The 24,707-nt window shown below is 37.2% G+C and overlaps 1 protein-coding gene across 5 annotated transcripts in view; it reads right to left on the bottom strand.

The window, feature by feature from the left end:
• Positions 1-24,707, bottom strand: part of LOC127411482 (stonin-2-like) — a 53,627-nt gene that overhangs the window by 3,427 nt on the left and 25,493 nt on the right. For 2 of the 5 annotated variants that reach the window (XM_051647083.1, XM_051647084.1), the window contains 2 exons: positions 8,433-10,304; positions 4,807-5,009 (listed from right to left, as the gene is read on the bottom strand). In XM_051647083.1, the coding sequence (XP_051503043.1) occupies positions 4,807-5,009; positions 8,433-10,304 (2,075 nt within the window). Of the gene's footprint in view, positions 1-4,806; positions 5,010-8,432; positions 10,305-12,903; positions 13,095-15,105; positions 15,690-24,707 lie in introns of those variants that run through there. The other 3 variants (XM_051647085.1, XM_051647087.1, XM_051647086.1) reach the window with 3 other exon arrangements.

The following is a 24,707-nucleotide window of genomic DNA, read 5'->3' as shown; positions in this document are numbered from 1 at the left end:
ATGCAATAGACTGGCATGTCTTAAAGTCAATATTAGGACAAAAATGGCTTTCTCTAGAAACTCGTCAGTCAATCATTGTTTTGAGGAATACAATGCTTGAAATTGCCAAAAAAGCTTAAGATTTCATACTACAGTCTTCAAAGACAGAAAGAGATGTGGAAGGCCAGATGTACAACTAAACAAGAGGATAAGTACATCAGAGTCTCTAGTTTGAGAAATAGACGCCTCACATGTCCTCAGCTGACAGCTTCATTGAATTCTACCCACTAAACACCAGTTTCATGTACAACAGTAAAGAGAAGACTCAGGAGTGCAGATTTTTTTGATGGGAACTCTTTGAAGTAGTTCATTTTTTTTTTTTTTTAAATTGTAATAGTAATTTTTCACATTATTAATGTCCTGACTATACATTGTGATCAGTTGAATGCCACTTTGGTGAATAAAAGTACCAATTTCTTTCCATAAGTGCAAAATCTGTACATTATTTCAAACTTCTGGCCACCAGTGTGTGTGTGTGTGTGTGTATATATATATATATATATATATATATATACACTGCCATTCAAAAGTTTGGGGTCACAATGTTTCTCATGATCTTAAAAACCTTTTGATTTGAAGGTGTATGCTTAAATGTTTGAAATTTGTTTTGTAGGCAAAAATATAATTGTGCCAACATATTTATTTCATTACAAAACTAAAATTTTATAAAAATAAAAAAAAGTGTTTGAAATTGATGACTTGGACCGAATAATTAAGAAAAGCAGCTAGGAAGTGCCCAGTATTGATGGGAACTCCTTCAATACTGTTTAAAAAGCATCCCAAGGTGATTCCTCAAGAAACTGGTCGAGGACATGTCAAGAGTACATTTCTACAAATTCTAGGCAAAGGCTGGCTACTTTGAAGATGCTAAAATATAACATAGTTTTGAATTATTTTTTAACACAATTCCTATAGTTCCGTTTCTGTTCTTCCACAGTTTTGATGACTTTACTATTATCCTTAAATGTGAAAAATAATAATAATAATAAAGAATGAGTAAGTGACCCTAAACTTTTGACCAGTAGTTCATTGGGCGGGGCTTTGCATTGGTTTCACTAAACCCCTGCATTAATGCTGCAAGAGCCTTCTTGTTAAATTATTAAATTTTCAGTGTTTGTTGAAATTCAAATATTTCATAATGTATGATACCCCTCTAAATATGTATAGATTTACACAGTAATTAACATTTTGTTACATGTTTGCTGTTTAAATGCATCATTTGTACTATTAACAAGTATTTACATTGAGTTTACATTGATATGTAGAACATGCACTAAAATTGTCATGTCTTAAGAATACCGTCAGTTCAGCGAGCATCACCAGTGACTTACTTTGGCATCACAAGCTATGTTTCCATCAAAGTTGCGAATTTAATTTATGCAAAAAAAACATATTATCTCAAAAACAATGTAGGAATAAAGACGTGTTTCCATCCAAGGGTGTTCAAAAGGATGAAATCGTCACTTCCATTGAAATTGTAGCCACTGTGAGAGTTTTATTAATAAAATACTGCCGGTTTAGAGCATGCAGACAAAACACCATAAAGAACTTTCTCATGTTTGGGAGCGACAGCGCGTCACACACTTCTGGGTGTGCTATATATGTGCGTTCATCCATCCTTATGACTATACCGTGCGGATCTATACGATATTTTTCAAAAGTGTCAATATACCTTCTCTTTCGTACAGTTCAAGTTTGTTTTTGACTTGTTTTCTCTGCAAACTCTTTGTAGGTTTTGGATTTTCTAGACACCGTTATTTCAGGATGACCAGAGCAATATTTCAGATGCAATTATTGGTCCGCTGGTTAGTCCAGTAACAAACTAGTTTTTCAGTCACATGACCTTTTTGATGCACATCTTTTATTCCTAACAAATTCACTAGGAGTTTATTCAGTAAATCAGTGCTGAACCTCTCTCACGTGTTTGGATCTAGGGTCGGGCAAAAAATATTGATTTTCTACTTAATCTTCATTTGTACGATCCCAATTTCAATTCCTAAAATGCCAAGATCACTCTTTCTTTCTATCTGTAATCCCCTACAATCATACAGTATGTACGTAAATACTTCCCAAATGCTACAAAAACAATTCTGTGATTAGCCACTGGCTGTTACATTTTTTGAATATCACTCACCAGTGTTTGAGTGGTGTAGTGGTGAAGCAGCGCAGCACCGAGATCTTTTCACTGCGTGCTGAGAGTAAAAACTTGGACTCTTTCTATGTAATGTGAGTCCAAAGATAATAATAATGTCTCTTTTAACATCCTTTTTGTTCTCTACAGTCAGTTATTTATCAAAAACAACAAAAGAAACATTTACTTCTAATCACACATAGCTTGAATGCTGCAAAGAAACCATTCGACCAAACAAACACTATTGTCAAATTCCCCGCCACAGGTCTTAAAGAGATGGTACCGTTTTAGCACTTGTTCTACATATCTAAGTAAATACTGGTAAATAGTACAAATTAGGCATGTAAACAACAAACATGTTACAATATACTGTATATATATATATATATATATATATATATATATATATATATATATATATATATATATATGCAATATAATATATGGAATTTCAATACATCATATTTATTGATGTAATATGTGGACTATGTTTTAAAAAAAAAATCGACAATGTGCTAAAATGTCACCAAAATGATGAAAAACTAATGATAAAATAACATTTGTAAATGTATATGTCCATAATTTAACAAGTTAGAAGGTCCCCTGTATAATGAATAACAGCATTAGCTGAAAGAGAATTTCTTTCATACTGTATGTAAGGAAAATGGACATTATAACTGAAATACACCCAAATTAATTGAAATTAAAAGCGAAATCGAAATTTAATCATGATATCGTGATCGTGATGAAAATAGTGTGTGTGGATCTCTTCTTTGGACACATTACATGGAACAAGTCAAATCAAACTTTTATTCTCATTATGTGTATTATCTTATGTGTACAAATATGTATTGTATAAGCTCTTAAATTCAAATCTGCAAGCTCTCGGCTACACTACACTGGTCTGTAGAGACATGCTGTAAAACAGAGTATGTTGTGAAAACAGTCAGTGGAAAAGCTTAACCAAATCAGAGTTGACCTTGAGTAGAGCAAAGTAAATAGTGACATCAGTGACAACTCCTGGACACTGCAGCCAAAGAAAGGTAAATTTCCTTTAAAGCGCACGCGCACGCAAGACAACACAGAGTGTTGGATCACAGTGCTAAATTGCATCTTTGTCACAACACAACTTAATCACTAGTAAGTGAAATCAGAACATTTACTAGCCAGTGGCTAATAAAATAAATTTTTTAGTTGTGTTGCATGTAATTTGGTCACATATGTTATTTTGCCTTTTTAAATTTTTTTATATTAACAATTTTTATTGATTCCATTCAACAAATTAAATAAACATCGCAGAAAATGCGGAATCAAATTATGTACAATTAAACCCTTCCCCCAAACACCCCCACCCGACACAAATACACCCCAGTGGTTGCCTTTTTTAATTTGAACTTTTTAGTGGCAGTGCTTTAATTATCATGCTGTTAGAAAGTTTGCACAATAAAACCTTCTCAGAAAAGTTGTATCTTTACATTCATCACCTCTAAAGCACAGCAACTACCAGCCATACACATGCAGATGTATGTTTTTGGCCTTTGAGTTGTATCTTGCATGAGTGTAGCGTGTCAAGATAAAATAGTCCAACTTTTAAAAAGGTGTCTCAAGAACTCTGCATTCCGTTAAATTCTGGAGTTCTCCGCCTAGCTGTTTTTGAACGAATCAAAAACAGAAATGGGATCAGGTGAATCCTAAACTGGCCTAGTTATTCAGGGCTTCCTCAAGACCAGTTATTCCCAACCTGGTCTCATAGTGAAAACGTGACTCTATATACATTTTTGCAAAACTATTTATACGTGTCCCTGCAGTTTCCAGGTGAAATGAACACTAGAGGCGCTACAACAACCGTGTATTTTATTCACTTTCACTCAAATCATGATTTTTAATGGCTGATTATGACTTTATACATAGTTATTTTTCTCTCTATAACTCAGACACTGCTATTTTATGATATCCACACACATTATAATACATTTTAATGCTTGTATTACAGACCCACCTACATATACACACTAATTTCAATATATAGGTACAGCTTGCGTGATAGCTCACCTGATAGGGTGTTGGACTTAAGAATTGGAGGACTGTGGTTCAAAACCAGCCATGAACACATTTTGCTTCTGCATTTTAAAACACTACTGGTTAGGTTTAGGCATTGATTAGGTATAAATGTCTTTTTTAACATCTCATTTATATTTGAAAACACTATTGGTTAGGTTCAGGCAAAGGTTTTAGGTTAGGGAGGTATGTTTTAATACTTAAAACAACCATCTAAAATTCACCTTAAAACCTCGCCTGAATACAACACCATTTTACTCACTTTTGGTGCTCCCAGCTGGACATTTGACTTGAAAACTGCAGCCAAATGTGTTTACAGCATGTACATTTTTTTACTGTCATGTTCATGTAAATTTCATTAGATCAGGCTGATTATTCCACTAGTCTTTCAGACAACCAAACAACTTGTCGATCTTGCAAATATGTAGTTTTGTACATCCCTGCTTTCAAAAGTGTAATTTTGAAGGGTTTGGTCATTGTATTTTAAAAACATTGTGTAATTATACAGGGCCACAACAGATTGTATAAACATAGCTTTGAGTACTGTGTTAACATGCACATACACACGCCCGGCATACCTGATAGGAGTAATGTGATTTGTAGGTGATCCATTTCTTCAAGTCAGTTCTGTCCCCTACAGACAGAGAGCGCACAGTGGCTTTGGATGCAGAGGCAGAGGGCATATCAAACTCCACCTCCACCTGGCATTGAAACTTAGGAGGCACCTCCCAGTCTGAGCCCAGCTCCAAATGACAGAAGAAGGTATGAGGATGCCCCAGCCCTAGAGAAAAGACCATCCAGAACCTTATTAATGTAAGGTATGCAATATTAATGCAAATAATTAATTCATGCAAATTACTAGATTTTTTTTTTTTTTAAATAAGTCTTCCCTCCAACTGAAATGTTAGATCTGAACTGAAATGTGTAGACATGTATAATAAATAGGTGGCATAGAACTGGCTTCAGTTCCCCTTAAAGCTGATGTGTAATTTTTTTTTTTCTCGGTAAAATACTTTCTCTTTTCCCAGTTTAATGTGTAAAGGGGAGTGTCTGGGAAACTAAACATTAGTTTAAGGCTGCTGACATTGGTGCAGAAATGACACAATACAGTTTTAACCATCACTTCAGAAAAGTGAGCGTTACTGAAGATGTAATGCAACATACTATAAAAGACTTTTAGCAAATTACAATCATAACAAATAATAAGAAAAAAAAATGAGTTAAACAAGTGAACATTAAATAGACACAATTTGACTGAAAGAGAAAGAGAACAAAGTAAAAGCTAATTTTACTGAGCTATAAAGCTCAGGAGATATCAGACACTGAGCCTGTGAACTAATAGATTAGACAGAGCTCTGTCTAACCAATCAGACTCATGAAGATGGAGGGGATCTCTGCTGATGTACTATTGAAAAGCATAAAGCCATTGGCCATTGACAGCAAATTACCAGCAGAGGCCACATGAAACCTAATGCTGTGACACCAGAAAATCAACAAACAGGATAAAAGATTATTTTCACACCACTGCACTTGCTTTGAGAGTCAATACTGCATTAAGAGGCAGGGCTTATTTTCTTGTGAGGATTACTTTAACAACGCCAAAAAACATCCTTTTGTACTCACCGTAAAAATCTCTAAGATACTACCCATACTAATCATGGCAATAGAGGGAAAGCGCTAAAATACTAGCCAATTTTTTTAAATACTGACATTATTGCAGAACTTTTCACTTCGAGCAATAGTAAAATCATAATACAGTGACACTGAGAGAAAGTCCAGGCTAGAATGATTTAATACAAGTTAAGCTCAATTGACAGCATTTGTGGCATAATGTTAATTTCTTTAAAAAAAAAAAAAAAAGCAAAAATCCGGGTTACAGTAAGACACTTACAATGGAAGTGAATGGGGCCAATCCATAAACATTACAGTACTCACTGTTTCAAAAGTACAGCCACATGACGTAAGCAATATGTGTGTTAACATGATTTTAGTGCGATAAAATCTCTTCCTTTTCTGTTTAAAATTATAGTTAATTATACAACTTCGTTGCCATGCAATGTAATATAAGCAAACTCTAAAACGATTGTAAAAATTACAATTCAAACAACTTTACAGCTCAAATAATACATGAGTTTTGGCAGAAGAATGAATGTAAGTGTTTTATAAAATTATTAGCTTCACATTTCTTCCTTTAAAATCCCCAAAAATTGGACCCTTTCACTTACCTCACTGTAACCTCGATTTTTGCTTTTTTAAAGAAAAGGAGGGACAAGTCGAAATAAATTTTTGTGGTAATCAACATTATGCCAAAAATGCTGTCAACTGAATTTAACTTGTATTGAACCCAGAATATTCCTTTAATTTCCAAGTCATGGGTGACAAATAACAGCTCTGCTCTTGCATAAAAGATTTTGTAAGTAATGGTGAAGAAACAGGTCAGTTTGATATTACTTGATAGTAGGGATGTTAATTATGAATCAATAATCGATTAATGATTTGATCGATTAAGCTTATAGTTCATTGATTAATTTCAGGACAAATGCATTCAGTATCCATACCAGCAGACATTGATAAGTCGGTCTATACAGTCATCCGCCACTAGAAGATGCTAGCATGTCATGTTTTGTCAACGTCACAGAAGAAGAAAGGCACAGATGAACATGAAGCATGCTCAATGTAATCAGTGTTGGAGCGTTTCTCTATAAATTAACATTATGCTTTCTGCTTACACCATGATAGTGTGTTAAAGTACAACATGACAAGAAGCACTTTTGATCTGCTCGTCTCCTTTTTTCCATCTTAACCTACAACTGCGTCAGTGACTACAGGGAAAGCAGATTCAGCTGACATCTCACCAGCACACATGTGATGTTATGCAAGACATTCTTTTACATTTTGAAAGTGAAAGAGTGGAGATTTATGGTTAAAATTGTTTTTTAAAAAAGGGCTTAAATATTGATCTGTTTCTCACCCACACCTATCACGCTTCTGAAGATATGGAATAAACCACTGGATTCTTATGGATTACTTTTATCTGGCCTTTATGTGATTTTTGGAGCTTCAACAGTCTGGTCACCATTCACTTGCATTGTAAGGACCAACAGAGCTGAGATATGTTTTCTTAAAGTTTTGTTCTGCAGAAGAATGTCATACACATCAGAGATGACATGAGGGTGAGTAAATGATGTAAGCAGCAAAAACTAGGAAAGAGACATTTTCCTATATCACATTCCATCACATCTCATATAAAGATCTAAATGTAGGTGGCGCTCTAATGTATTTCAGCCCTCAGGGCTTTAATTTTCAGTTCATTGTTTCATTGAATATCTTAGCCTCTGAGTGGACTAGAAGCTAAATCTAGCTAAATCTAGTGTCATTAGAAAGATGAGATCCTCCCCTTTGCAATGATATATAGCATTTTATCATCAATAGTAAATAAAATATTTTCTGGCAATTTGTTTAGCATGCTTCTCCTGCTGGATGGCATATTTTGTTCTGGACATCTAAGATATAACATTGGATTAGTCAGCCAAGCAAGATAACAGACATGTAAAAATGGCTATTTTTTTTATTTATTTATTTTTTTATTTTTTTAGATAACTGCCTAAGGTAAAAGGATATATAAAGTGTTTGGCTACTTGGGGTTTACAGCAGCAAATGGCGCATAAAAGAGGCGTGTGTGTTTGACGTTTTACAGAAATCACATTTCACTTAGTGATTCTTTTGAAAATCTTTCAAACTGTGGTATTTGTGCAACAAAATAAACTGTAGTGTATAGTCACATTCCTGACAATGAGAGCTTTTGCTCGATAAATGACTTGTCTATTTAAGTGCTATGTGAAATACTTTTATATTCATATTTCTACCTCATTACCTCTAGGGGGCACTAATTTGCAACAGATGATTTCAGGCCTTATTTTGTCATTTTATGTAACATAAATGCAAAAGTTCTGATTCTAAGCTTTCAAATGATACCTCATATGCCTTGCATACGTATCCGCATTTTTTATCAGAAATCTAGCAAACGTGAAATGCTCTCTGCTTATGAATCATTTTCCAAGTTTGGGTTTGCTGACATGTCTTTGAGAGCAGGGTTTTGGAGAGAGGGCATTTGGTTAAAAGTCACCAAATACCTGCTTAATTCCTGCTGTCACACCATTTGACACAAATGCTTCAAATTCATACAAAAGCAATTGTGTCCCACCTGAGTTCTTGTCTGGCAGCCGACTAATCCTCCACACGACAGACTTAAAGGCCTGTTCGTATTTTGCAGTGCCAAGCGTAACCCTCATGGCTGGTTCTGACCCTGACATGCTGGTTGAACCGAAGCTGGCTCCTTTATTGAAGCGAGCCTTAAGGGACTTCTCACCCGTCACACTCTCGCGCCTAAAGTTCTTCGCCCAAATTTCAGGTATGGGGTAACGGATTGCAACATTCTCACATGGTATCAACGTCAAAGGATCCCGATTGGATGTGAAACCTGTTGACATCACCAGCCAGGACTGCACCTCCACTTCTGCGCCCTTGACGCTAGCAACTGTTCTCAGAGTGAAGGGAAGTGTTTTTTCTGCGAACGTTGTGTGAAAACGTAGCAGTTCAAAGCGACGACCAACCGGTGGGCTAAAAGTAATGGCTCCAGACTCTGCAAATTCTGAGTGATCTGCACACTCATGCAGTCGACAGTCGCGTAGGCGAATCCAACGTGACGTTGTGTTGGGGATTATGTCATGCCGAGAAACCACTTCTTTACCTTTGACTTGGACATCATTGAGGCCAATACTGCAAGGTGGAGAGCCTTTCAAAAAGGCTAGCATGTTTACTCGGGTCAAAACCAACTGCTCCAAGATACGACAGTCCCCCTTGGAGAGAATTCCAAAGAAGTTATCTCTCACCTCCACATAGATCTCCTCCTCTGTGTAAGCTGCAGGCCAGCTGAGGCCTTCTTTATCTCCAGAGAGACCCACAAGGGTCTCCTGCAGGGTATGACGAAAGCTCAAGAAGTCCTGGTAGTTTGTGGTCCCAAGCTTTACCACTTGCTCTTTCACAGGCATATGAACTACCGTAACCTTGGGCTGGATCTTCCTCTTCTCCTTGTAAACCACATGGTCTATACTGACAGTATGTACGCGGCCATTCTCATCGTAGTTCTGGAGTTTGGGTTCAGATATCTCATGCTGGGAGTTCAGCTGGAACTCTCTGAAGGGCTTGTCAAGCCCTTTTTCATAGAAGAGCTGCAGCTGGCCGCTGTTTGTCAACCTTACAAAAATTGGTCCCCAGTGACGTGAGGACATGATGTTTTTCTTCTCAGGGATGCGTAGCAGCATAGGCCACCCTTCCAGAGGAGTCATGTGATCTGGTTTATAGGCAGATTCATCAGAATCTTCTGCATCCACAGAATCGTCTGGTAGGGTAGGACTACCATCACGGTCAGGGTCAGAGATGTGTATTTTCCTGAGCTGATCCAGACCATCTTCAGGAGGGCCTGATGGGACAGTTTCATTTCCACTCCCAGAGTCCTTCTTTGCTGAAAAAAGGACTATAGATTCCCTTTTGATGTCAGCATCTTGATACCCAAAGAACGGTGAACTGACATTTGAGAAATCAGGTGTCTCCGGGCACAGGCCAATGTTTTGAGACGTTTTCACCTCTGTTTTGTCAAAGTAGGCACTAAAAGGGTTAATAGGGGATGGTTGAAGGTTGGAGAATTCAACATCCAGGAATGGGTTCCTCTTGTTGTAAGGGATGCTGTTGTTCAGTGTGCTTTCAAAGGCAAAAATGGAACTGGTGCCATCTGGGGTCAAGTCCAGGATGTGTCTCTCGGTCACCTGGTTGCAAAAGGAAGAGGCAATGAGGTTGCTGTTGGCATCCTGAAGTGGAGAATTGTTCAGGTTGTCTAGTTTTATTTTAGATGGCCTCCCTGGAGGCTGGAAAACATTGTCCGCATCATCATCAAAAGTAACCCAGCTAGCAAAGCGGTTGGATGAGACATTCGATTGGCTGTTAGTGTGTTGGTTGTTGGTTGTCCAGCTGAAAGAATCCATGTTCATTTCTTCATCCTCTTGGCACACAGAGGAATCTATCAAAGACAAAATAAAGTCAGGGTTTTATCAATATTTTCAGATGAAATTACGAAACCTGAGCTCTCCTACATTTCACTTTCATAAAAGAAGCATTTCCTCTGTGAAATTATCAGCAAGGCAGAGTGTTGTTCAGTTTAGAGATATTGTAGATGTAATATTACTGTAAACCACCATGTAATCTTATAAACAAAAGAATGGGAGACCTCCTTGGTCTTCTCAGTGTCTTGTGAGTTTATTTATATCTAAAATAATTTTAATGGGAGTCACAATGGTTGGACTATGGAGCTGTACAAATGATGAAATGGTTGAAAGACATTCAACCACATTTCGTAGGTATACATACTTTATATATGCAATCTTCCCATGTCTTAAAATAAGACATTAATGCATTAATTAAATTATAGACACATTGTCTAACAAGAAGAGGTGTGACCACATTGATGTAAATTTTTCACTCTGAAAGTTATGTAATATTTGCACTTGGACAGATAGGATCTAGTTTCAGGAACAATAGGAGAGCTGACTAATCAGTTTCCTTTTAGTCACTGGTCAACAAAAGACAGTGGCTACATATATTCTAAGCCAAAATACACTTATTATTTCAAAGGAAGACCTTTATCAGTGCACACAAAAAAATGCACTTCACTACTATTGAGTTGTAATTCAGATTTGTAGTATTTCTGAATGTGCCTGAGACTGATATAAGCAAAAATTAGAATAATCGCATAACTATATTTAATTCTTTAATTAATCCTTTTTCTCTCAAAGTAGTTTGAAACCAAGCCGAAACTCTTGTTTGTTCCAACTCTCTTCAGCCAAATTAGAGAGACAGTCTTTACCTGTTGCTAGGCACCAGCATTCCCCACCTCAGACCTACTTTCACTGCCAATACAACAAAGCGCTCAGTGAACTGTCTGCCTAACATACTGAAAACTGGCATGACTGTGCTATACCTTGAGAGCATACATATGAACACTGGACTTTGACACATACATTGGTAGTAAACACATAACATGTACACTGATTGTTTGTTTGCTTTTTTACTCAACATCAAGTGTTTAAGTTTAATGGGAAAGTATAGGCCTATATTTTAACTATTTCTACATTTTACCATGTTTAATTCCCCTTTTGCCTTCAATATTTCATTTAAAATGGTCCTGTGGCATGACTAATTTTTAAAACTACAAATATTCCATGTTGTCTCTCAAGTAGTATGAGCTTATAAACTGCATGCTTATAAAAGAATTAGCAAAATGCTGTTTAAGATAGTTTTAAACATACCAGCTTAAAACATGATTTAAAACAAGTCTTTTGTGTCAATTAACCACGTTAACCCATTTTTAGGGGTTGAAATTAAAGACCAGATTTAAAAATGTAACAAATATGACAGGCTAATTTGCCCTTGAATTGATCAGGCCACCCCATTCCATTCTCATAAAACAATTACTATTTATTTACTATGTATGATAGCATGTTTGTAAGGTGACTTGTGGCTTTGTTAATCTTTCTCATGTTTGTAAGGTGAATTGTGGCTTAATCTTTTCTATTAGTTCAACAGGGTTTGGCACATTGAAAATCTATGCCTCATGGTGCAACTGAAATAGTTACGAATATGAAACTAATAAAAGATTACAATACAACCTGCAAAGTGCTCACAATTTATTTGCATACACATATGCAGCAACAATCATAAGGAGCCTCAGACTTCACGGCTTGGATGTTATCAGCACTGGAGGGAGGAGGTTAAAAGATAATCCCAGAGTGTTAGCAGATTAGAAAAAATGCACTTGAACATGAATACTTATGAATAGCTTCAGAGCACCTCCAAAGCAAGTTTGATCATGTTCTTTCAAGTGCTACATCAAATTGGTCAAAGGGTGAGATGCAAATCTTTACCATCAGCACAAATGTCATTGCTCAACCAAGTTCAAGATAAATGTGCATAAGGACATTTTTTAGAAAGTAAACAAACTGACAAAAGAATTGACAAACTGATATCTACCATATCTTTTTTCTTTATAACAAAGCTGCAGTTCAAATGCAGAACACAAGTGTGAAGTCTGTACTGAGTGAATCACAAATCAAAAGAAAGCAAAACCTGTTGCTAAGCATTAACTTACAGGTATTTATTCAAATGTCCAGCTCCAAAACAAAACTCAGAAAGAGCACTTCTCCTGGGGGCCACATAAACAATGCTAAGCAGGAATCGAACACATGTTCTCACTCTTGTCTATTTCTCAGCTCTTTAAAATGAAGCTTGCAATCTACCCAAATGACCGAACAGAAACTTTTCTTTCATCCGTTATTCAGTTTTTAAAGAATACAGATTTGAAAGATCAACTTCAGATAAATATATGCTTAATCAGCATAAAAAAGGTCAGGTCAGGTCATGTTTTGCTTAAAGAGGCATGGCTAAATGAAAATCAAAACTCCTACTGCAACATTGTTAATCCACATGCATTTACAAGACAAACACTGTCTAAAAATGTTCATACAAACACTTAACAAAATACAAAATTTAAAGAAATCTGTTTTGAATCTTTAGCATTAAATCAGTCTTGTAGCTCACAAAGCAGTGCAGGCAAAGAGACTTACCAGTACAGTAGATTTAATAGTCCAGGTGCTAAAGAGAAGAAACAGATGGGACACCAATTGTGAGGCTTCAATACAACAACATGCAGTAAGAAGCAAGTCACATGACTGGCCGTGAAGTTGCCCATACAGTTAAGTCGAGACATGTAGTTGCCTGTTGGTCTGCCTGCCTCTTTCACAGAAGGGAGTCTCAATTCTTTAACAGGTAGCTGTCCTTACAGAAACTCTTTGCCACACCTCAACACTCACAGACAGGGGGGACATTCTTTAAAAAATGATTGGTGGAAAACAAGGTCAGAAATTTGTATGCACTAAAGGATTCCCTCTCTGCTTCACAAGTCAAAATGGGGTTGTAACCATGAGGAGGTGTATTTCTGTCCTCTGTCCATCCTGATTATGTGTTACAAAAGAGATGACACTACCTTAAAAATTGCTACATCTCAGAGACTCTTAAATAACATGAACAACAGTTTTAATACAGCTACACAATTTAAAAGTGGCATCTTACTAAGCTAAATGAAGTCAAGTGTTGAAACAAATGGTCGACAGTGTGTTTTCATCGCACTGATGTCTTGATCTGCTTTGAGAACTCTCAATCCTTTCCTACGGCATTGTGCTACTGACCTTTATTTCCCTGATTTCAGATCAGTCCTTTTAAACAAAAACAGAGCATTAACTTCGGATTACTCCAGAGTGAGCTCTACAACGTACCCATTAAATCTAATTAATCACTACAAGAAATGCACCTATTAATCCTTGATTGGCACTCTAACCGTAATATATAGTTTTACATGATTAAATAATTTTTTCCATCCTCTCTCTCTTCCTTAGAAAAAAACAGGCTGTTTTTGATACTTAAAATTTAAGGGGCTGTTCACAAACAGAACATGTTTTTGATGTGTTATGATCTTGCTTGTGTGATATTGCTCAAAAGAATAAGTACTGATATGTATAAATATAGGCAGTCAAATGTTAACATGCTCATGGCTGTGACGTTTTAACCATGAGGATTTATGCATTGTGAGCATTAGAGTATGTCTACATAGTACAATACAGCAAGAAAAATACTGTTTTCCCATGATCTATCCTTTAAACTCTGCAGACCATATTGGTGGGAAGACAGAGAGTAAAATTATCATCTCTCCTAGGCTGAGTTTTCCTATAACGTGAATGACAGCTGCAGGTGTGAGTTACAGGAGGTGTGTTTTCACAAGAACATTTGCAGGAGTCAAAAGTCACGAACGGTGAGGAAGAGCGTGAGATTCTCGACAGGATGTGCTCTTAAAGTGATAGTTCACCCAAAAGTAAAAAGTTGTTCAAAATCTGACTTTTTATTCTCCATGGAACACAATAAGTTAGGCATATTGAGAACCTCAGTCACAATTTACTTTAATTGTATGGGGAAAAAAAGATGCAGTGAAAGTGAAAGGTCACTGAGACCAACATTCGACTTAAACATCTCCGTTTGTGTTTCATGGAAGAATGAAACACAGGGGTCTAGAACAGCATGAGGGAGTAAATAAAGACAAAATTTTCATTGTTGGGTTGACTATCCCTTTAAAACAAGCTGTTGCTTCACTCTATAACCTCTGCAAATCTGAGATTATAGTATGTGTCTGCTGTTCCATGCAAACTGATGACAATGCTCTTCTGTGTAGACTCTTCTGGATGTGACAAAACCACATTCATACACCCATACTCTCTTTCTCTTCCTCTTTCTCTCTCACACACATATACACACCCATTGCATCTCTATGGATAACAGCATTCTTATACATTACAGGAATAGGAATTAGAAGGAAATGCACATTGTATATCAAAAGCACTGCACGTCCTGATAAAGAATATCAGATCTACCATCTGTGCATGTAAATTAGCCCAACACAAAGCTTCCATAAAGGCCGACTGCTACCATGCCTTTCACCATACAGCTGCATAAATACTTTGCATTCACAATGGTGTCTGCTTACAATGACACATTCATATAAAACTGTAACGCATTTTATGTTTCATTAATAAAAACAAATGACACCAGTCGAGAACATGAATTTCACTACAAATAACATGGTATCACTGGAGATTTGCAATATGTACAAACACTGAATGTAACTCTGTGAAAATGACTGCACAGAAGGACTACATATTTAATCAGTAATTACACACAAATTTACACACGGTCATAAACAAACAATCATGTACCAATACCTTACGTTCACATGGAGGAGGGAAACAAACAAAGCGACACCCTGCTGCCAAGTTTCAGCAGAATACACATCAATATATTGGGACCAGGAGCAAAGGCCAGTGGGTTGGGCGAGAGAATGCCTATGGCTCAATAGGGAAAACACATTTCTGAATAACTGTTAAATGGTGGCTAGGGTTGGTAACCCTTAAAAATATGAGAACCAAAGGATTTTCTTGACTTTCAGTTCTGTATATGGTTCTCGAACGTGAATTCTTCTGCTGATGCAACCCCGTACTAAAATACTCTGACAGTGTTTCCTGCTACTACCGTACTATGCAGCACTGAAATACTGCTATTTTAACCAGCAGCGTGAAACATGCAGTGCAACCAGTATTGTCTGATTCCCAAACAAATGACTCAGAATTGTTAAAAGGAATCAGAATCGTTCAATTCCTCACGATTCACATTCCTACTGGAGGCTCTAACAGACAGACCAATAGGGAAAATAAAAGCCATTTGTTAGAAGATGCCTGTAACTCCATAAAAACCTTGTAAAATACTTTAAAAAAAAAAATAAAATAAATAAAAATAAATAAATCACTTTTATTGTCACAACCATATACACAAGTGCAATAGTGGGTGAAAATCTTGAGTGCAGTTCCGAGCAACATAGCAGTCATGACAGTGATGAGATATACTATTTACAATAAACAGATTTACACATCACAATTTACATATCTAATATACACATAATTGCACACAACACAATATACAAATAATAATATACAATATTCAGTATACAATACACACAATATAGACTATTTTACAGTATACAATACACACAATACAGAATACACATACACACAATATAGAATACACATTATACAATACAAATAGTATATATAGTACATATAAAATATACAGTAGGTTGTATTGTACTGTATTGACATTCAGGCTGTCAGTTGATAGTCAGTTGCCAGTGTGTTGTTAAGAGAGAATATAATTTAAGACAGTCCAGTGTGAGATAATAAGATTAATAAAGTGCAGTGCTGATGTATATTGATCGTGAGAGATAAAGAGTTCAGAAGTCTGATTGCTTGGGGGAAGAAGCTGTCATGAATTCAGCTGGTGCGGGTCCTGATGCTGCGATACCGCCTGCCTGATGGTAGCAGTGAGAGCAGCCCATGGCTTGGGTGGCTGGAGTCTCTGATGATCCTCTGAGCTTTTTTCACACACCGCCTGGTATATATGTCCTGGAGGGAGGGAAGCTCACCTCCGATGATGTGTCTGGCAGTTCACACCACCCTTTGCAGGGCTTTGCGGTTGTGGCCGGTGCTATTGCCGTACCAGGCAGTGATGCAGCCAGTCAGGATGCTCTCTACAGTGCTGGTGTAGAACCGTGTGAGGATGTGGCGGTTCATTCCAAACTTCCTCAGCCGTCTCAGGAAGAAGAGGTGCTGATGAGCCTTCTTCACAACGGCCTAAGTGTGGACGGACCATGTGAGTTCCTCAGTGATGTGGACACCGAGGAACTTGAAGCTGCTGACTCTCTCCACCGGTGCTCCATTGATGGTGATGAGACTGTGTTCTTTGTCTTTTCTCCTGAAGTCCACCACAAACTCCTTTGTCTTGCTGATGTTGAGGGAGAGGTTGTGCTCCTGACACCAGCGTGTCAGAGTGTGCACTTCCTCTCTGTAGGCCATTTCATTATTGTCAGTGATCAGACCTACCACCGTCGTATCATCAGCAAACTTAATGATGGCATTGGAGCTATGTGTTGCCACACAGTCATGTGTGTACAGGGAATACAGGAGTGAGCTGAGAACACAGCCCTGTAGTGCTGCAGTGTTGAGGGTCAGTGATGAGGAGATGTTGCTGCCCATTCTAACCACCTGGTGTCTGCTTGACAGGAAGTCCAGGATCCAGCTGCACAGCGAGCTGTTTAAGCCCAGAGCCTGGAGTTTCACATAAAGCTTGGAGGGCACTATGGTGTTGAATGCTGAGCTGTAGTCTACAAACAGCATTCTCACATAAGTGTTCCTTTTTTCCAGGTGGGAGAGAGCAGTGTGTATTGTAGATGCAATGGCATCATCAGTGGAGCGGTTGTTGCGGTAAGCAAACTGCAATAGGTCCAGTGATGGAGGCAGCGCAGAGCAGATGTAATCTCTGATTAGTCTCTCAAAGCATTTGCTGATGATGGGGGTCAGAGCAACAGGACGCCAGTCATTTAAGCAAGTGATTTTGGATTGCTTTGGTACAGGCACAATGGTGGACGTTTTAAAGCATGTGGGGACCACAGACAAGGAGAGGGAAAGGTTGAAAATATCCATAAAAACACCAGCCAGTTGGTTCACGCACGCTCCAATGCCATCATTAAGTTTGCTGATGACACAACGGTGGTAGGTCTGATCACTGACAATGATGAAACAGCCTACAGAGAGGAGGTGCACACTCTGACACACTGGTGTCAGGAGCACAACCTCTCCCTCAACGTCAGTAAGACAAAGGAGCTTGTGGTGGACTTCAGAAGAAAAGACAGAAAACACAGTCCCATCACCATCAATAGAGCACCAGTGGAGAGAGTCAGCAGCTTCAAGTTCCAGGGTGTCCACATCACTGAGGAACTCACATGGTCCATCCACACTGAAGTCGTTGTGAAGAAGGCTCATCAGCGCCTCTTCTTCCTGAGATGGCTGAGGAAGTTTGGAATGAACCGCCACATCCTCACACGGTTCTACACCTGCACTGTAGAGAGCATCCTGACCGGCTGCATCTCCACCTGGTACGGCAATAGCACAGCCCACAACCGCAAAGCACTGCAAAGGGTGGTGCGAACTGCCAGACACATCATCGGAGGTGAGCTTCCCTCCCTCCAGGACATATATACCAGGCGGTGTGTGAAAAAAGCTCGGAGGATCATCAGAGACTCCAGCCACCCAAGCCATGGGCTGTTCTCACTGCTACCATCAGGCAGGCGGTATCGCAGCATCAGGACCCGCACCAGCCGACTCCATGATAGCTTCTTCCCCCAAGCAATCAGACATTTGAACTCTTGATCTCCCACGATCAAAATACATCAGCACTGCACTTTATTACTCTTACTCTTATATCTCACACCGGACTGTCATAAATTATATTATTATTATATTACATTCTCTTAACAACTTACTATCAACCGACAGCCTGAATGTCAATACAGTACAATACAACCTACTGTACATTCTATATATACTTTTTTTATTATTGAATATATTGTTTGTATTGTATACTGTACAGTGTATTTTATTATTTGTATATTGTGTTGTGTGTAATTATGTGTATATTAGACTTTAAATTGTGTTGTGTTAATTTGATGTTATTGTAAATTGGTATATGTCTCATCACTGTCACGACTGCTATGTTGATCGGAACTGCACCCAAGAATTTCACACACCACTGCACTTGTGTATATGGCTGTGTGACAATAAAAGTGATTTGATTTGATTTAGAGTTGGTGTTAAACTGTCCTTCAATCTTGTCTCTGTACTGGCGTTTGGCTGCTCTGATAGTAGAACAATAGAACATCTCCCAGTCCACGTGATCAAAACAGTCTTGTAGCGTAGAATCTGATTGGTCCGACCAGCACTGGATCATTCTGAGGGTGGGTGCTTCCTGTTTCAATTTCTGCCTGTAAGCGGGCAGAAGCAGAATGGAAGAGTGGTCTGATTTGCCAAATTGTGGGCAGGGGAGGGATTTGTAGCCATCCCGGAAGGGAGAGTAGCAATGGTCCAAAGCCCGGTCCCCTCGTGTGTTGAAACTGATGTGTTGGTGGTATTTTGGTGCAATTGATTTAAATTTGGCTTTGTTAAAGTCCCAGGTCACAATGAATGCGGCCTCAGGGTGCACGGTTTCCTGCTTGCTTATAATCCCATACAGTTCCTTGAGTGCCCGGTCTGTGTCGGCTTGTGGCGGGATGTACACAGCAGTGATAACGACCGCTGTGAATTCCCTCGGTAGCCAGAATGGGCGACACAGTAGCATGAGAAATTCCAGATCAGGAGAGTAGAAAGACCTGAATGCACGTTCCTCTGATCACACCAGGATTTGTTGACATAAAACATACACCACCACCTCTGCTTTTACCTGAGAGGTCTTTCGCTCTGTCCGCTCATTGCACGGAGAACCCCGCTGGTTCGATGGCTGAATCTGGAATCTCAGCAGACATCCAAATTTCCGTAAGGCAGATAATGCTGCAGTCCCTCGTCTCTCGTTGGAAAGAGATCCACGCTCTCAGCTCACAGAGTTTGTTGTCCAGAGACTGAAAATTTGCCAGTAGAATACTGGGTAGCGGGGGTTGATTTGCGCGACGTCTTACTCTGATGAGAACACCGGCTCTATTTCCTTTTCCTTCTGCGTTTCCGCAGCCGGACTGCCCAGACAAAGGGCTCCGCTGGCGTGTTTGTAAACAGTGGGTTGGCATTGAGGAATTTAAAGTCCGGTTTTCGGTGTGCTATTGCAGAACCAATGTCCAAAAGTGTTTGTCTGTCGTAGACAATAAGGCAAACAACATCCAAGACAAAAAAACATAGAATTGTGAAAAAACAAAACAAAACAAAAAAACTGCAGTGTTGTGTCGGAGCTCGCAACGCAGCAGCCATACTCGAGTCCATCTAATTAGTAGTGCTTGCAAAGGCAAGCATCAGTCACTACGTTTACATGGACACCAGAAAGCGGCTTCTTGAGAGAGAACGGGTTATTGCAAGAAAACAGCGTTCCGCTTTACATGCACTATATAAGCGGTGTACTCTGTACTCCCGTATACATGTGGCTCGGTCAGTAAGCAGCTTTCTCCACAGTAACGTAATTTTCCAGCGACACTTGTGTAAATAACAAACATGGGATCCAAGGAAGACTTTGCCATTTTATTCTCCGTTGCTTCACTTTATTACCAGATATTCCAGAGTTGTTGCTGTGTTTGTTTCCTTAACTTTCTATCGCAACCTGCAGCGGAACTGCGATTCAACAGTGGTATTTCCCTCTAGTGTGAAACTCTGGGATTCCCCCAAAGTACAAGGGACAGTCGATATTTTACATCCGTGTGTATAAATAGGTACAGTTTATAGAGTATGTGATTTTCCCACTGTACACCTAAAAATTTTGAATTCTTTTCACTGTGTTGACTTGTTGTTGTGCTCCTATGACGTTTGTTATCCCTGTCTGTTCCACGCACGCACACTCTTCAAACACCCATCAGAATGGCGCTTATGTGTTTACATGGCCACATTAAGCAGCGTTTCGGTGGCTAGCCAGGTAAGTTTTAGTTTAGTTTGCCTCAACCCCAGGTTTTAAGTACCATTAAAGTTGGTCAGCTTTTAGCGGTGTTCATCGCCATAGCAACTTATGCTACACGGCTAACCTGCTCCGTAGCAGGTTTCGTTCTGGATTACAGATTGCTAACAGATGCTGAACCAATCAGCTGTGAGTAAAATGACATCTCTAACGCTATCAAGTCACTCCCTCGTGTCTCTTAAAGCACACTTTACAAATAAAAATCTTAGAAATACACAAAATCGACTCTTCATGATAAATTATTTATTTGAGAATCTAAATGTAGATTTTCAGCAGATAGAGCGTTGTATTTTATTTAAAATTTAATTGCTTTTCATTTACACTCTTTAGCCATAGCGAAAAATATCTTTGAAAATATTAACATAATATATTAGGCTATGTATAAAACAGCCAGTAAAATGGATTACTATGATACCTGCAAAATATAATTGTTTTTAAAATATTAAAAGCTTAGGATTGCTATGGAAAGGTGTGAATGCAAACCCCTTCTTTCTTTCATGGACTCGAGATGAACATACATTATTTTACTTAAGGTTATAATAATACAAGCAATATAAGCAGTACACAAAATACATCTTTTATAAAAAGAACAAATACAGTTGCAATTTAAATTATTCAACCCCCCCAAGACAGTAAGGATTTACAAAGGTAAGCTTTTCTGATGACCCAGAATTTTTAAACTTTACATCTATATCAGTTGAGTGACACATTCAAAGTCACAGTGTGAATATACAACCTAATATTTCTAAATAGTAGGATTTTTTAAATATACAGCCATGTCATAATTATTCAATCCATATTGCATGTAGCTGTTTCTTACATATGTAAGGCTACACAAGTAATTGTTTTAAAACAAAATTAAGTCATCAATCTGCAATGGCACTTAAGTTTTAAAATGTAATTAGAAAGTTTTTCTATGCAAAAAATGCAATTCAAAATAAGCTGTCTCAAAAGCTAATTGAGGAGATTATTTCATTACAAAAGAAAGGTCATGGCTAAAAGTACATTTCCAAGGCACTTCAATTTCCAATAGACAGAGTTGGCAGCACCATTCATAAATTTTTTTAAATATGGAACAACAGCAACCTTCTTGGGGTGTGGAAGAAAGCAAAACTTCACCAAGGGAAATGCTGACTTGAATATTCAAGAAGTAATTAGGAAAGACCTGTGGAGTCCTGGAAGAAGGTTTTATAGATGTATGACACTAAATTGAAAATGAGTTTTAGACCCATGGGTCAGCAGTACGTCTGGAGTAAGATGACAAGGTGATGACAAGAACGACACCATCCCCACAGTCAAGCATGGAGGTGGGTCAGTCCTGTTATGGGGGTGTTTTGCGGCTGCAGGAAACAGTTATCCTGACTATGTGACTGACACCATGGATTCTTTCAGGTATCAGGCCATTTTGGCATGAAAAATGTGATGCCTTCAGTGTGTAAATTGAAGCTTGGTGATCACTGGACTTTCCAGCCAGACAATAACACTAAGGATACATCCAAGATGTCCAAAATCTGGTTCAAGGATAGGTCGTGGAATGTCCTTAAATGGCCCTTTCAGTCCATCATTAAAATACCATAACAAACCTTTGTTGGGATTTCAAGGAAGCATTGGCAACACAGAAACCAAAGAATGTCAATGAGCTACAAGCTTTTGCTCATGAGAAATGTGTAAAAATTGTAATAGAGAGGTGTCCGAAGCCTGAGAACACTTACCTGAAACATTTATTTGCTATTATTAAGGATAAAGGATGCTCCACAAATGATTGACTTTGGGGGTTGAATATTTTTGACATGACATTTGTGGAGAGAATTACCCAAAATTTGGGTAAACTGAACTCTTTGTTCTCAAAATCACTCAAACGTGTATTAAAAACTTACTTTGGCTGTTTACTGAGGTTTTAGTTTTTTTAATTAATTTACATCACCAGAATGTATTGCTGGTCAGGGGGGTTGAATAATTTTGATTGCAACTGTACATATTATTATTGCATACCATTTTTTTGCATACAGTATTCCAAGTGCTCACTTTTTAATTAATCAATAGTAGCCTTTTTTATGCTTTTTGTTTTTGCATGTTTTTTTACTAAAGAAAATGTACAAATTGTACATCAAGAAAGAGAAATACAAAAAACATGATGCTATTTTGAATAAACATATCAAATAACCATTCACAGCATTTTCTATAAATGACGTGTAATTCATTCATTTACATGTTATATTTTATTTCAAATAAAGTGGAAAGAATGTTAAGGCATCACCTCCTTTTAAACAAAAAAAAAAAATTTAAATGAGATAGGACATCATACCTCATATTTTAACTAATATTGTTAAAAAAATCAAGAATCTGAAGGAAATAATCTATCTAAATTAATTTATAATATTTTTAAGCAAATCCCATGTATGTTCACATCCCAGACTTTAATTATTAATTTTAAATGTTACTTTCTCCATTTGGTATATTTCCGAATCTGAAATTGTGGGGGTTCTGGTTTAAGCCAAATTTTTGTAATCTGTTTCAAAGCTGCTATTCTGATTATCCGAAATATATTTTGTTCAGTTTTATTTCTTAAGGACAATGGCATTTTACACAAAATACGTTTTTCTGGATGTATTTCTATTGTGGAGTTAAATATTCAATTAACCTGTCTAATCACTTTGTCAATTTAGAGCATTCATATAGAATTTGACTGTAATGAGCCTTTTTTCCCCACAATTTCTCCAACCAACCCTTTTACCATGCTATTGTATTTACTTTGAATAACAGGTGTTATAAAAAATCTAATTTGTATCTTCCAAGCCTATTCCTTCCAAAACACTGGATTGAGTAGTATGGAATGTATTATATGATATTTCTATACTTTTATTTTTAATTCATCCTCCCACCTACATAGAATTTCATTTTGAGTGTACTGTATATCTCTTTTGTATTGGATTAGTTGTACTATATGTACCAATTATATAATTTATTAATGGATGCATTACCTTTTTTATTTCTTTAACTTCTGTTAATAAATATATTCTTACCTGTAAATAATAAAATAAAATAAAAATTTATTTGGATGCTCATACTTTTTTGCTAGGTTTGAAAAGGTATCCATTCATTTATCAGTGAACAGTTGGTGATATCTTTTCAGACCTCTATCTGTCCAAAACTTAAATGTATTATCTAATCTATTTGGCATGAAATCAGGATCTTTAGCAATTTCTCATAAATTAACTATATCTTTCTTAATTTTAAATTTGTATTTTTCTCTAAAAGTACTATTAATACAAATATTATCTATCGATTTAAATTTGTTGCTTTGTTTGGGTAGGAAAAGGGATATACTAATAGGTTCCCCATTTGATACATTTTCATCTTTCTCCATTTCACTTTAGATTCTTCGTTCATCCAAATCAATATAGGTTGAATATGGGCAGCTTTATAATAATTTATTACATTTGGGAATTCTAGTCCTCCAAGCCTTTTTGACAACTTAAGAATTTTAAGACTAATAGTTTTCCTATTATCCCATATATATTTACAAAGTAGTTTATTCCATTGTATAAAAACACTTTTAGATATGCAAACTGGTAGATTTTGAAAAAAGAAAATAAACTTAGGGAGAATATTCATCTTTATAGTCTCTATTCGTTTTGTAATCAATAGTAGCCTATATTTATTTGTAATAGTTTTGAATTATATATAAAGTTTTCAATTCAAATAAATATAAAAGCTTTTATATTTTAAATAAATGTAAGCTTTTAAAATTAATAAGAGTTGTGGGCCTATATGAATTCACTTACACATCGATAAACCAGCTGTTTTATATATTTTTTTTTTCACATTAAGAATTTGTTTGCAGCAGTCCTCTTGAGCTCTCGTAGCAGCTGCTGTTTCTTCTTGTTGTGTAAATGTCTTTAATTGCTTCATAATTTCACAGTTAGCCCTTGTATTGTGTAAATCATGTGTTTTAAGTCTTCATGATTTCATGCAGAACTCTTGAGCGGTGTAAATGCATTTTTTACATATATATATATATATATTTTTTTTTAAAACAATATCTTGTGCAGAATTAATTTAAATTCTTATTTTCATAATCATCAGCTTTCAGCAGAGAGGTAAATCCCGCTGAGTCTCTCACAAGAAGTGAATCACGTTTTCTCACACGATTGGCTGTGCGCTGCAATTTTCACTCATTCGTGTGCACGAGCACGTAATCTAATCTTAAAGTCAGGATCGAAGCCTGAGTTGACAGAGAAAGTTGATGAGCTGCATCATGGTACCAATTAAGCCTGATTGGATTGGTTTGAAT

The sequence above is a fragment of the Myxocyprinus asiaticus genome, chromosome 20 (genome assembly GCF_019703515.2).
Source record: "Myxocyprinus asiaticus isolate MX2 ecotype Aquarium Trade chromosome 20, UBuf_Myxa_2, whole genome shotgun sequence".
In the NCBI taxonomy this organism is placed as follows: Eukaryota; Metazoa; Chordata; class Actinopteri; order Cypriniformes; family Catostomidae; genus Myxocyprinus; species Myxocyprinus asiaticus.
The sequence above is the reverse complement of the archived record's forward strand: the minus strand, read 5'-3'. Positions and strand labels throughout refer to the sequence as shown.